The sequence below is a fragment of the Echinococcus granulosus genome, assembly GCF_000524195.1.
Source record: "Echinococcus granulosus chromosome Unknown EG_S00051, whole genome shotgun sequence".
NCBI classification, from domain to species: Eukaryota; Metazoa; Platyhelminthes; class Cestoda; order Cyclophyllidea; family Taeniidae; genus Echinococcus; species Echinococcus granulosus.
Window position 1 is genome coordinate 50,208 of NW_020170431.1, and position 15,418 is coordinate 65,625.

The 15,418-nt window shown below is 41.3% G+C and overlaps 1 protein-coding gene across 1 annotated transcript; it reads left to right on the top strand. All coding sequences in view use genetic code 11, as the record gives it.

Annotated features, from left to right (window-relative positions):
* Window positions 1–12,185: 12,185 nt before the first annotated feature.
* On the top strand, window positions 12,186–15,109 carry EGR_06111 (Irregular chiasm C-roughest protein; the record flags this gene model as incomplete). The annotated part of the gene is made up of 4 exons (XM_024495360.1): window positions 12,186–12,213; window positions 13,506–13,820; window positions 14,168–14,284; window positions 14,826–15,109. The coding sequence occupies 4 exons, from the start codon at window positions 12,186–12,188 to the stop codon at window positions 15,107–15,109; spliced, it is 744 nt and encodes a 247-aa protein (XP_024350191.1).
* Between the last annotated feature and the right edge of the window lie 309 nt (window positions 15,110–15,418).

Genomic DNA, 15,418 nt, shown 5'->3' on the forward strand with positions numbered 1-15,418 from the left:
CAATACGTTTTCCATCATTTTGTCTTCAAGAATGTCTCGGGGGGCTACATTTATGGCAGCGGGAAGCGAGTCCGAGCCTAAAGGTCAACCACCCTGTTTTTTGCTGCTTGGTGATAAACTTTAGCAGGGATGCTTGTGCTTTGGATGAAAAACTCGAGAAAGACCCCCAATAGAAGGAAAGTTACTAACATCAAAGGGGCCACTACCCCTGAACTATTTGAAAAAGTTGTTTATGAGGAACTCTACCGCTTCTGTATGGCGATATTAATTACGTGGACTTGCAATACCTACTTCACTTCTCTGCTCTGGGGAGAAAACACAGATAGGTGTGGCTAGGAAACACCGAAGTGGGAAAAAGTGACAAGAAGGAACAGATACAAAGCCTTATCCCCAAGCGATTTCTTTAAATCCCAACCTTTACCAATGCCTTTGCTTTTGGGTTAGTATTCTTTCGACTAACAACAAACATTCAAAACGGCCAGCACATTGCGCCTTTAACCAATGCCGTCTTTACACGGGATGTGGATCTAGCAGAATTGTCAAGAGGGATCGTTGACGTCGGGATGAAAGGTCTTTTCAGTTGCAAGCAATTGGGACATGGGTGCATTTTTTACAGCATCTACTACTTTGTGATGGTCGATGCAGAGGGGTAAACACGGAGAGTACCGAAGACGGTGGTTGGTTGCTTAACTCTCGTTTTTCATGGAGGACCACTTAGGTCTCCGCCGTTGTACCTTCGATGGGCGGCCAGGCCTCCCGTCCATGTCAGTAACCCCCCAGCTCCTCTGTATGTCGCTAGTACATATCCCGTCATAGTATTGTGTTTTCCTTCGTCTTCAGGAAAATCTCGGGACGCTACTGTAAGTTCTTGTTTAATAAGGACCTTAAAAACACACTCGTCCTTTAAAAGAGAGGACAAATAATAGGCAACCTATTATTTAATCAAAAAATCTTTTAATGGTCAGGACTTGACTCCACACAATCGGGATTGTCACAGTTCCTCCTGCAGGATGCAAGAGAACGTGGCATGTTCATTACTTTCTCTTTTCAACCGCTAGATTCCGTGCTATTTTGCATAAGCTGGATTTATTTTTGTTACTCAAGGCTTTTGAGTACTCCTCCACTAGAATGCATGCATTAAAACAAACTTCTTTGAAGAATTGATTACATTAATGATAATTTACCGAGAGCGTCTGACATTGTGTGGCGCCTAGAGGCATAACAAGAAAATCTCACTGTGTGCTCCACTTTATCATCCATGGGAATCCTACAATCTCCGCAGATGTAAAATATTTCAACAGAAAATATTTTTCATACTAAGCTGGGAAAAGAAAAGGAGCAATTTTTTTCGTTTTTGAATAAAAAGGTGGACTTTTAACCATATTGCCTCTTTATTCATTACGGTCAAAAACTCCGGAGCCCCTCAGCCCTTCTACGTGTGAATAAAAAATCTTCTCTCCTTGCGACATAACCTATTACAACAAAATTAGAAAGCCAGATAAGCATATTTTACTGAACTAAATTAGGAAGATTAAAAGTCTGTCCCCTAGCCTTTAGGCACCCCTTTGTTTGGCGGATGAACCAAGGAATGGCATAATGGCATCTTCACGCCTTATCACTTCACAGTAGGCGAGGTTACTACCCGACCAAAAGCTGATCAACCAAGGCTGGAGCAATTATTGCCGACACCGTAAAATGCCAAGGCGATACCCTCATTGTGCGTAGTAAATTGACATTTTATGATTCGAGCCGCGAACTCATTTATCAAGGAAAAATACAAATAGGCGTTATTGCTGGTAGTAAATTACACAGATAAATATTCTGCTATACCGGAAGGTAACTTCGGAGGGACTGCCACTAGGCGGGCAACTACTTCAGTGAATGAGGTGAGGGCAAATGAAAACTGATTCTGGATTTTTCCGACGCAGAATACACAGACACTGCTTTTAATTGATAACTTTTTTCTTTTTGGGTTGGTTAACAATGTGGTTTAGCGCGATACTTTAATTATTTGTTTAAAATCGACGTTTCGGTTAAGTGGGCACTTGTTACCTCCGCTGGGCGGCAATAGTCCCTCTCCCAAGCCTTCTGAGCTTCGGCAAACACTTTTTGTCTTCCACTGTGACTAGCTACGACTTCGGGAAAGACTTTCAGCGCTTCCATCACTTTCCTCTCAAATATCCATAAAGAGGTAAAATCAGTTCCAAAACCTTGTGGTTTTTATAATGCTCTTTAACAAACAAAAATTCGTTTTTGCCTTTTCTAAACCAGAAAAGTTGGGTAAATTTAATTATAAATTTATTTTACTGCTTTGTTGTGGCCTTCTTAGTTATTGAGCGCTACTAAGATGTTCCTATTCAGTCGGTGATGCAGGTGCCTGGTCCATTAGGCCTTCTGAGAGAGCTGTAGCACATCTGCGACCTATGCATGTTCAGAATGGGGACTTATCCATTCTTCTATTGTCTAATTTATTAAAGCATAATGCACAAATATTTTTGAATAAACCATTTACACTATCTACTTCTATTAATGGCTGTTAGCACCTTCTGAGAGGCAATTGGGCAGATTGAGCCGACCTCGTGACCGTGCAGGCGCCACCGATACTCGATCTCTATAACGCCCCAATCGTTTGCAAAATCTCAAATTACCACAACACTTGATGTCTCTTCTGCGGAATCGGAGATGAAAGGGAAAAACAGTAAAAATATTGCAGATAACACCTGGGTCTATGATGATGGATCGGAATTATCTGCACTTGACGGGTGAATGATCCTAAATAAGTATGCTAGCATTTGTATTCTTTTATCTTTATGGGCTGAGAAGAAAGACGACGTAATGGAAACAAAAGGGAATGAGACTACGCACGGATTATTATTTCCATTCAGCAGAAAATTTTGCCCGTATTTGTATGATTTCTAGCATTTGCCCATTAAGGCAAGTGGGTTATCCAGACGTTTTACAACTCTTACGGCAATTCTTTGAATAAGCCATTAAAGTTTGGCCGATTAGGCTATTTAATCGCGAGCCGCACAAATTACATTAACCTAACTGCCTTCCAGACAAGGCTAGAGACTTGACTTCAGACCGTTTGTCTCTCAGAGAACACAAAATCCACGTCGCCACAACGCGAAAGTTCAAATTTATTCATTTGAGAGGCAAGAAAGGCACCAGTTTAGCTATTCGAGGGCAACAGAGAAGGCAGATAAGCTGCCCATCCTTCGCTCTTCACTTGAATAAATCAGTGTTACTAATAAGGATGATGAAGAATTTGCAAGGACTAGAACGAAAAAGACTGATTAAGGTAGATTAGGCAGTATTTGTTTACCTGCACTAATCCTTCAGCCTCCCAGCTCCGGTTGCCATCTTGGATGCAATGCATTCCATTTGTGCCATTTCTGCAAACCATTTCAACCTTTTTTACACTTAAAGCAAGGGCCTCTTCAGGTCTGACATTCATTTTGTGAGATCAGGTGGGTCCCAGATGGTGCATAAACTTCTAGTCAAATAATGCCATCAAAAAACTAGCTAAACCTAAAAAGTCGCCAGACAATTCTACGAACACAAAATCCCATTTATTACTTTTGATAATTTTCCAAACTTCTCGTGAGCTTCTACCCATTTGCATATATACTTGGGATTTAATGGAAGACGAAAATCTACAAAAGTGAGCCAAAAACTGCGGTTTCAAATCCCCTGATATTAACTGTTTTTTATTTACTGGTAACTTGAATAGATGACTTAAAATCGACCCCAATAACTAGTCCTCAAGGTTTTGTGCAGAAAATTAACTTTGAGGAAAATTCTCGGCCCTTAAAACCCTATAATATTCTTAGTAATAATGTAATAAAACTTTAAAGAGTGAAATGAAAATTTTGTCTACTACTAAGAGAGGTAATGTACCACTGAAAACTCATTGTCACATCCAATTCCCCTTTTTTAAAATAAACTTCGACACATTAGAAGGCAAGACAAGACATAGTAGCGCAGCAGCGGTGACCAATGGTAGGCACATTGAGGGAAGGGTGGATGATAAACCGCCCCTCCCCAGTCTACCAGTCCACAACAGCACCTGGGCAAAACTGTATGAAGTTAATTGTGATATTTTTTACCTCAGCTCCAGTAATACAAGATGCCGTGTAGGAAAAGGTCGTACATCTGGAAAATATTCTAGATGCAATAAAAAAGGGTAAAAATGCCAAATGCCTGAATGCACCCAAAGGGAAGGTGGTAGGGTTGTTGGCGGTGGCGGTGGTATGTAGACAGGAAACTTGTGAAGAAAAGATTGCCTTACTTTCCTTAGCAAAAAAAATGTGTAAATACACATGAGTTTTTTCCATCCTGAAGTGACGGACTCCAAGCTGTCATTTCTGATAGATCATTCTTTAATATATTCAATTTTGATTAATCTAATCGTTTAATAAAGAATGTTATTGCAAGTAGGAGTGAGGAAGCTTAACAGTTCACTTTTAAACAAACTTTGATCACGATCACCCAAAAAATTCACTTATCTATTCAGAGTATCTCTCTGATGTAAATAAGCTCTCTTCCTAGGACCCCTTAAAATGAAGGGGCCTGTCAACACGTTTTGCTTTGGCATTGGAGCTAAAATGTTGGTGAATCCGCTTTATTCCGCTGCAATGCTACAAGTTTTCCATCAGAAATGAAACTGTGCAACCGCATTTCAACACAGGTAAGAGTGCAAAACGATCCCTCAATTCATTGGGTCATTCAAATCTTCTATGCTGGAAAAAAGGTGGAGGTATTCGTGAAACCCACCGCTTGATGACTTTTCTAGCTTACGAATACTCGTGTGTGTGTGTGTAGATGGTTGTAGTGCGTTCACAGCAATATTCGTCTCTTATGCAGTTCTCCCATGCACCTGACTACGCACGGCGATAAGGCCTCCACGATGGGTTTGGAAACCCTCGTGATTAGGTAAGTGTTCGCGAGACTGACCGATAGCCAAGCTATAAGGCTGAGAGCAGAGTCACCTCAAAGGTCATGGCAGGGTTCACATTCTAACTGCTCGAATGTCCAACTGCGGCTGAGTTGCTAGGCCCTCTAATGCCACGCTGTGGCGGGCTTGAAGCTTTCCGCAGATTTTCGGCCTTCATTGCCAAAAAACACTCATTATTACTCTTTGCTGAGTGTGTGCATGTACGCATTACGACCGCTGCTTGTCATCTTGATTAGTGGCGTTTGAACTGGGCTGGAGTGGACTGGTCCACGCACGACAGGCATGCGGCCAATTGCTTGTAGTGATAGGGTAAATGTGGCATCTAATGATGGGTGAAGTACCACAACGGCAATGTGTCTCATTATAGAGGAGAGGCGGGGATTGGGAGGGAGCAAACGCTCCGGTTTAGCCCGAGTGCCCCTCAATTACGGTGTTGACAAATCATTTAGATCATTCCAGTTAACTACATTACCAACAGTGGGAGAATTTCAACAGCTGCAACCAGAGCACAAAATGTACTATTCGATTGTTTTGCTTGTTTCTATATATAACTGTTATAAATGTAGTTTTTTGGCTGTACCATGCTACTGAATTATTATCAGTAGATTCACAAGTGGTCATTTGAAGTTATGAGGAGAGAAAACCATCACACATTGGTTCGATTAAAAAATAAGTATTAATAATAATCACCAAATTTTCATACTTGAGATACACAAAATACACTCACTCCCGGATCTGTGTAGTACCTACTTCCTTTGCCAGATTTGTACATAGCCGCACCAGTTTGTCTTATCAAGAAGTATCGAAATTATTGTTCAAGCCTACTATACCAACTTTGATCTTTTCCTCTACTTCAGTTTTTTCTTCTTTCTAGCGAACTGACCGATTCTTGGTTTGAATTCGTTTTTTTCCCCTTTTCGTCTCTGAGCCCTTCAAAGGGGAAAGTTATCAAGATTTTTGCCGTTGTCTTTAAGAGACATGCAACATCCCTCGAAGAAGCCAAAACCACCACAGAAAGCTGGTAGTAAAATCTTTTTTGGTAGAAGTGCAACTAAGAGGCATGAAAGATCCACTTTAATGCACCACATGAATAGATGGCGTTGGTAATCTGGTAGCTTCACTATTCTATAGCTTTAGGAGGTGCGAGACGATACAATTTCCATGAAAAGAGGATTTGTGGACCAAGACCAGCCTGTAAAGTGAAGTTTTTGCAAGACTTTAGAACTCACAGTATGCAGCGTTTGAATAGTTTAGGTGCTGACAGACTTGACACCACTCTAGCCTGTCATATTGGGTTGACTGAAAGAAGCCCTACTGTGACCCTCAGCAATCTTCATTAGCAGAAAAGTTTTCTTTCTTTAAAAAAATGTTTTTTTATTTATTGGAAAATACATGCGTTTAAATCGAAGTAATTTTGAAATAAACATTTAATCAGTGATGAGAATACTTCTTGTCCTTGCTGCCGTCTCTTCCCTTCGGTGGAAGAATAAGGCATTGTACCGACAAGCTAATTTGACATTTCTTCAAGGCACAGGTGCTAAAGCGAATTGGTTGAATTTTCTTACTAAAATTAACTCGCTTTTTTTTCTTACCTACAGTTCATGTTGAGGTTAACTCGGATAAACTTGTCAAACCGGGTCACAGGGAGTTGGCAATAAAAGCATCGCGGCGGATCTTAATTACACCACTGATATTCTTCCACTTCACCGGAAGAAAATTGTCTATTTATTTGGGCTTTTCACGAAGCAAGCAATTCGTGCAATCGCCTCCACGACCTGGCAAATCACAACGACTCATACACATCAATGCATAGATGGTACACTGAATTCCCGACTTTGGCATTTGTCTTGACTAATCTCAGCAAAAGTAAGAAGCTTCAACTGTGAAACTTGAAGAGGCTAGTTGTTGGTGTAAGTGGACCTTTTGGCTGGCAAGCGCGAAGATTGAATCAACAGCGTGAATGGGGAGGATCTGGATCCATTTTCAGCGGTCCAACTGAACGAAACCTCGGCTATCCATGGAAATTTTGCCCATTTGAGATCTCTGACTAGGTGGAGGAATAAGACATGCGACACATGTTTGTGGTGACAAAGTAAGATACGTTTGTTTAAGTGCACCGCATAGGTGGCAGGCGGGTAGATGGGATCAACCACTTGACTGAGACGGCGTCATCCATGCCCTCCGAGGGGGTGGCAGTGGGGTGGGGATGGGGACAAACTCCAATCCCCTCCTTTCCATAAAGATTTAATCGCTTCTAAACTGCCACCTTAACATAGTACGTGATGTCTTTCTCTAACCCATCTCCCCAATCCATGGGTCTGAACTCGGTGATGGAAGGAATCAATGATGGTTACTAGAACCAGAAGAAAATTATTAAAAGGACGAAAGTGTAAGTTCTTAAATTATTTTATCATATTACCTCTTCAACCGAAAGTATTATTATGCATCCTTCAAAATTCTCATGAATAAAGTATATTTGGGTCCTCTTTTTCTTCCCCCTTTTTTCCAATTTTCGCTCGGAATATGGAAGAAGGAATTTAAATTCTCTCGAGATACTTCTATAAAAATATGACATTTCCTTAATGTCACGCTCTGATGGGATTTTCCCAAAGTTTTGTTGATTAATTACGACATGCTAAAACATTCCTTTAACCTAAAATATCCTCATTAAAAATGCAAGTGTTGATAATCAGGGAAGGATTAAAAGTCATCATCACTGATTGACACCTTCCCCTCGCCACTCCTTGGGGTTCTCCCATCAAATGCACCCATAGCCAAATCTTAATGGGTAAAAGACTTTTCCCCCAAAAATTAGCTTTAAAAGAGTACAAAAAGTTTAAGAGAAGTTAATGCTCACCCCGAGGCACAAATGGAAGAGAGGTAAAGGATTTCCCTTCCTTCTGCACAACTAAAATGGAGCTTTTCCTTGCCGAGGATGTAGTAGTCGCACAACTAATCCCAAAACTGGATTGCATGTTCAAGCAACTCCAAAAAAATAATAATTTAGATATTAGATTTGAGACCTGTTATTTGGATAAAAGCATAGAAGTTTGATCATTGGTACATACGAGCCGTGGGAGCTTACAGTGCGTACCTTTTTGGGGTTAACGCGCTTATCACATCGACAATCACATTCGCCATTTGCGTAGCTGTGGTGGAGTGGTTGAAAAGACTTTCACAGTTTCGTCTCCCTCCGCCAAAAGTGAACACAAAATTACTATATAAACGGCGCGATTTTAAACAAAAATTCCCTCCAAAAAAGGCTCCCACATACACAAACACACAATCTAACAAAAAGCATCACCATCGTAAGCCCGACATTCCGAAAGTCTTTTCGGCGCCGTATTGACTCAAAACACTTCGCTTATCAAAATATGTAATCGTGAGTGAGAATTTCTAAGAATGATGCAACTCGAATGGTGTTGCTTTATAATTTACCATGATTTATTTAATAATCCAAGTAGAAATTGGTGGTGAGGAAGGTGCCTATTTTAGGTCCGGCTTACAAAAATAGGGATAAAATCTAGTCTCACTGCCACCTGATAATGTAGAATCATACACACTACGCAAAATTAATTTGCTGTTTTAAGGGGGTAGGATTTCCTGCATTAATGGTGCATGCATTCAGTCATGTAACGCTACATAACAGTCATAAATAATGCATATATTTTCCCTACTACACCCTGCTCTTGATAGTTAAAAGTAATCTAAAATAAATTTTAAAGCAGATGAAAAAAAATTGGATTCTTTGATTTGTACACCTTGAAAAAAAGAAAAGTGGGGCTATTCTGACTCGGGTCGCTTAAATATGGTGAGTAGCACTTTGCTTTTAAAGTTGTTCCGTGGTAGTAATGGGAAAATATTTTCGTACAGAAACAAATAGGATGAATCAAAGATTACTTTTGCTTATTTAGAGCAGAAAGTGCTGTCATGTCAATTCAAATGTTGCCTCGGTAATTGCATTAAAGCTGTACAGTGAAAAAAGTCGATGCGTCCAAACGTGGTAGTAGTGGTAGTAGTTGCAACCTTTTTCCCTTTAATCGAGAAGGTTGATTAGAGGAGGACGTTGCGTACTGTGGCAATGTGGCATTTCGCAAACAATCCAAGCTTTATGGAAGGGGACCAGAGTTTGTCTCCCTCCTCATTCCCCTCGGTGTGGATAGATGACGCCTCCTGGGTTAAAGGGTTGCTCCGCAGAATGTGTGGTGTACTTAAACAAGCAAGTCTTGCTTTATATATCCACCTATATGAGCCCGAGCTCCTATATGCGCCCATATCCGGTCCTGGAAGTAAAATGGGTAAAATTAGGCGAGTTTCTTGAGGTTAGTCTTACTCCTCTTACCTCGCTTCTTTATTAAGCCTTTTAGCAGTTGGGCTGTCATAAATAAGTGTCATTTAGTAAAACTCTAAAAAATCAAATTTAAAGCATCTAATTAGAATTTTTTTGATTAAAAATAGGTTAAAACCGCATTTTTGACCGTAAATTATAGCCATAAACGAGTAGGCGCCAAGACTGGTGGAACACAATGGTTCCACTACCTTTATTTTTTCTTCCATCCTCTGTAGATCATTGTCCACCAGTGATAATGCCTGTGCCAACAAATAAAATTTGTAAAAACGGATTTTTGGCTATAGGATATGTAAAAATTCGAGCCAACGAATGCTAGTTGTTCTTTGACAGGTGTTTTCTTTGAAGTTACATTTAATCTTTAAATTTAAAGTCTACCAAAATTTGTACTTTATCTTTTCTTTTGGTACCCTGGATACGATTGCAGCCTCTCCTAGTAGTGATTTGAGGAAGCTGAGCAATGATGCATCTCGAATTTCGACAAAAAGGCAAAGAGAGGAAAAAAGCGGACACATTTCACTGATTGAAATTGAGGCGCTAGCAGAACTGCTTCGCAGCCGTAGAGAGAGGATGAAGTAAATTTTCAACTTGTAGATGGTGCTAGCCCCAGCCCAAGAAAGCAGTAAACCAAAATAAAGCGGATTTTATTTACAAAATTATTTCTATGCACTCTGAATTGGACCAGTTGGGTGTGAGGTTATTTTTTTGTGACGAGAAAAAAGCGAGCAAATTGTGTGCCTGGAGCAGTTTATCCCAAAGAGGGTGGTTGGGTGGGGGGGGGGGTCCTGGGAGTCGTCTCAACTCACCTGTTTCACAAGTGCTACTGCTGCCTCTGTGGGCCTCCCACCTGCAGACGCGCAATGTGTGTTCCGCATTCTGGGCAAATGCTCGGCCAGGCACGCAAACACACGCAAGTGCGTGCACGGACACACACGCACACACACACCGCGCATCGGTCACATATTGTCGGGTGCGCGAATGAAATGCTTCGACTGCGTAGCAGTAGAACGGTAAAAGTAGCAGTAGCAATGGCAGCAGCAGTGGCAGAAGCAGGAGCAGTAGCAGCAAAATCACTTAATCGGTTCCCCGCAGACAGTGCGGCCGGGTGCATAAATGTGTGTGTGCATGCGTGTGCGAGCCACCGATTGACCGACCGAGAGAGCGACTTCCTTCACTTCTCACATCCACTTATCACTGATGTAAGCCTACTCTCCCTCTCTCTCTCTCTCTCTCTGTATGCTTTCTTCAGCTTCTTAAGCGTCTTCTTTTATATTGCCGGATTTTTTTCATTATTTTCCATGCTCCCAAAGTGAGTACTGTCTTTCTTTCCAGCTATAAATGTCCTTATCATGCATTATTTTATCATGTCAATATGCTACATGTGACACTTGTGACATTTTCTGTCATTCGCCATGAACGCGTGTGATTTGATCCAAAAATGAGGGATGACACATTTTACTAAATCCCCTATGTTCCATTCGATAAGTAAACATTTTGGTGCCCACCATGCCCCCCTTAAAGGTATTTTTCTATACTTACGAAGAATTTTGAAGGACACAACCTTACGCGGGGCATAGACTCATAAAGTTGTCATTCGGGGCTGGAAATGGAGGAGACAGATTTGGTCTGTGGGATAATTGATGCACTAAAATTTCCCCTACCTGCTAAATCACACCATACCCGTAAATCATTGAGTGAAAGCATCAATTTTTTCTCCTCTTCCCTGCGGTATTTTTTATCCCCTAATTGAAAAATGTGTGAATACATTTTGGAACAGTGTTAGATAATGCCTGTAAATTGGGAATCACAACACGGACTAATTTTAGCCCCACACGTAATTAATTAATAAGTTGGGAGTAAAATTACTTGGGAATTGCCCAATATCTGGAAAGATATAATATCTAGAAGAGATTTTAATTGGTCAGGAAACACGCTTTTTTGCGTTAAAAACTGAAGTCGTCACCCGGTTTTGTGGTGCGGGGAAGGCAGTGGAAGGGGATTTGGGTAGAGTCAGATAGCTCCTCATTCTTGAAGTAATCACTGCTTCACAGAGACGTGGACCAGAAAACTCAACTTTTATGGAAGGTCTTTTCCTCTCCGGGAGCAAAAAAACCATTTAGCCTTATAGCGTCCATCCTCCTCCTCTTCTGCCTCACTCGCTTCTCCCGACTGTTTATTTGCCACGTAATTGTATAATGTCAAAAAAGGTGATAATCATCACTTGAGAAAGTGTTAGGGGAATATGGAGGAGAATGAGAGTTAGAATGGCCGGGGGGGAGGGGTGACCAAGGCCATATCTCTCCCCCTCCCTTCCCTCCTTCCTCCCACTCTGCCTCCTTCCATAATTGAGGTCTGAGATCCTCCCAGTAACAAGGATCGAGGCAATACTTGTACGAATCTGGCGATGGTACGAATGGAAACACGAGTAGAACTTTTCCCTAACAAATTGGCTGTCTGGTCTGTAGCCGCAGTCAACTGTCCCACACACAAACAAAGGAGGCGCAGTCTTCTGCGGGCGATGAGGTGTGTATGTCCGTTCTAGATGCGGTCTAGAAATGCGGAGTGGGTATTGTGGCAGTGGATAGTATAGGAACAACTACAAAACAAGGTAGTGTTCGTTGATTTAGCGATACAATGCCGCAAATTGATACTTCTCTTCCCAAGTCAGTCGCTCAGAAAATTGAGAGTCGGTGACAGCGGCGTGGAACATGTTGACAACCCTTTAAGTTCCCTTGTCAGTCATTGGTTAACACATGTTATGTGATATCCGGGCAAAGAATAGGGAGCCTCGGTAATTTGTTTTCTTCTTTTAAAAGGCACATTAGCGTGGATATGAGTAGACTGTTAATTCTTCAAGTTGAATAAAGCAATTTACCAACCATGGGCTACAAGTCAATGGCTCTTAGGGGTAAAAATGATGAATACCGAGTACTTTGTCAAGGCAAGCCTACGCTTAGCTGGGTTCTTTCCTTCTTTCAAGACTATAAAGTGGATATGCGCACGACAGGATTCTTTGTCACACGCACTCCACCATATGGAGGCCTGACCCTTCTTTTAACAGCCTTTCATATTCTCTAGGGAGGCAGCATTACTATGGCTACATTAAGTATGCAAATGATTGCAGACCACAATACAATGGTTGGAGTGGCACCCACATACACACACACACACCTGTGACCTTCATTTGCATAATATTCGAGCTAGGTATTAGTTAGTCGACCACTCCCCTCCTTGACACTCGCTCCGCCCTAATCCACCACGGGCGGTACATCTGTGGACTGCGTATTTCTTGAGCATGTAAAATTTATTTTAAAAAACACATTAACCCTTTCTACACATTTATGTCAATTCTAATACAACCTAGAAATAATCTTTTTCCTTCCTTTTCCCCTTGTTTTTTCCATGTCAGCTGACTTGTTATTAGGCTGACAACCGATCAACTTGAAATGAGCTATGAGGCCACAATGACTTAATTAGCATTCATTGGCACAATATAACGTTTCCACTTAAGTTACACACACACAAACGCACATCGCCTGATGTTGTGTTTCTGGTTGTAGCTCAGGCCCTGTCAACCGATTCATGGTAAACAGGCAACAGTAGGATGAACCACGCACAGCTGCCACTCCGCTGTAAGTTGTTTTCTTGGCCAATTGACTTCACTTGACAGCACTTCAGCAAATAATGCTACCATACTCCTTTATTATTACAGTGTGTGCAAAAGTTGCCCTTAGGTTCTCATTAAAGGCGAACTAAGGGATAAATTGCCCAATAGACACACATACACAGAGAGAGAATAAACAATTATTATACCACATAACGTGTCATGAATCCCTATAAATATCATCTAAATTAGGCCAAATGTCCTACTTTTGTTTTTTTTATCATTCATCAGCTTTCTTCTCCCCATTTGAACAAAATTAATATCATTTAGATGGCTCGCTGTTAGGCATCGCCCCTCATCCATTATCAACCATCTATCCCGTCGAATGATCAGTAAACTCTAACATACAACGTCGGCTAAATTAATAGATATTTTTGAATTCCTGGATTTTAAAAGCATTTTCTAACCGAAAGAAAAGAATATCATCACGAATAAGGTCCCTCAAAATTGTTAATGAAGTAGCGAAGCTGGATGGCGCTGTACTGCCTACCTGGGTTGATCATTGAAAACACTTTCTTGTTTTTTATCCTTTTCAGTCTCGCATTGCATTGCCATCTACATCCTCCTAATCACGGTGCCAAGAGTACGAACAGACGACAGTGGTGACTATTTCGTACAACAGCCGGTCAGTCAATCAGTGACCCTCAACAGCACCTTCACATTGGCCTGTCGTCTGCGAGTGAGCCTGTTCCAAGACACCAGTCCACCAAGACACCAGACACAGAAACCCACTGTCCAGTGGATTCGCAATAAATTCGGGCTTGGAACCACAAGAGAGGACATTCAACAGGCTGGAATGGAGGCCAACTCCCTCCGCTCGCGATATGACCTACCCTATAATTTGGATGAAGGTTTGACACTACGCCTTGAATTAATAATTTACATTTCTGGAAAGTTAATTAAAGATTTAACAAAATGCCTAATTTAATACCCCCTTTTAAAATATAGTATGTAAAGTATAAAAGCCTGTTGACGATACTGTCGAAAATGCACATCTGACGGTCGCAATTTGATTGGTCACATAGCGGTTGGGTGCAATGATGAGCATCGTCACAAAGGGATTTATAAATTAAAAACCTACCTTCATTTGATTTACTAAATTTGAAAGTATTCTTTTTGGCTGAAGGCAAAAAATCTAGCATTTTTCTTTGAATAAGGCTACACTATCTGGTGATAGGCGCGCTTGTCATTGTTTTAGGCCAATACGACCTTCAAATTCGTCAAGCCAAAAGCCTTGATGAGGGACAATACGTGTGTCAACTGCGCTATAATCAGGAAACCAAATTCAGCCAAACTGCTGATGTCCGTGTCCTGGGTAAGACTTGTGTCTTTCTAAAATTTTGGCCTTAAAATTGTCATCCTACCGTACCTTGAATGCTCTGCTTTCAATCCAGTGTGCTAATTGGCTACTAACTCGGTAAAATGCTGTCTTGAGAGAAGCTGGCTAACAATACTGCTCAGGAGCTAAATATGCAGCCTCTTAGTTTAATTTCAAGTTCAAATCTGTGGGAAATTGTAGTATTATGAGACAGATGTGATCAGAACTGGGAGGTGTGGGTAAAATGGCCACAGGAACTTGTAACAACTCAGGGCCTGCTCTGACCCTTCAAATGTTCTGTCCCAATTTTCCCACCCAAAAATGCATTTCGTTAAAGTGGTCACCGAAACCCTGAAAATTTGGTTGATCAAAGCTGTAGAGGCCGTTAAATGACCTCCAAGGTGAAGACTGACAAGTAATTTGCATAGAAGAAATTCACTGTGTGGAGACTGGCATCTCAAGGGAGTTAATCACCAAAGCAATTTTATTCAACCCTTAAACATCTCACATTTAACATGCTCCTATATTCGCATGATAGTGGCGTCAGAAGCTCCCACGCTGGTCCAGCTGGGTATAGGCAATGACGAGGACATGAGGCGTGTCGGACCACAGGTAGCCGCGACAGCAACGGAAGGCAGCTACCTGCGGCTTCTTTGTATTGCCAAGAATGGCAAACCCGGCGCAAAGCTCTTCTGGACATTGAACGGAAGCCCACTTATGATTGTCCACAATGAGGATGGTACAAAGGGCAAAATCACCAGTCACATTGAGGGCAACGTGTCAATCAAGAGTATATCTGCCCCCGAGCCACCTTTCTTGTAGGCGCTTTCACTTCCCTAATGGAAGTAATGCAACTTGACACGGTATCCTCCATTAAGAGGATAATTAATTGGTACATTTAAGAGAACCACATGTCAGTGATACTTCTTAATCCCCCCTGGTAGGGTAGGGCTGACACTTTGACATTATTTTTTAAGCAATATGTAAAACTGTCAACTGCAAGAAATTGCAGTAACCTAAAAAGGCCTAAGAAGAAAAAAGTACTTGCCTCTTTTCCAAGTTACAAAAAAAGCTAGGTACATTCTTTAATTATTTTCCACTAATAAGTTGAGCCAATCAAGTTGAAAGCCC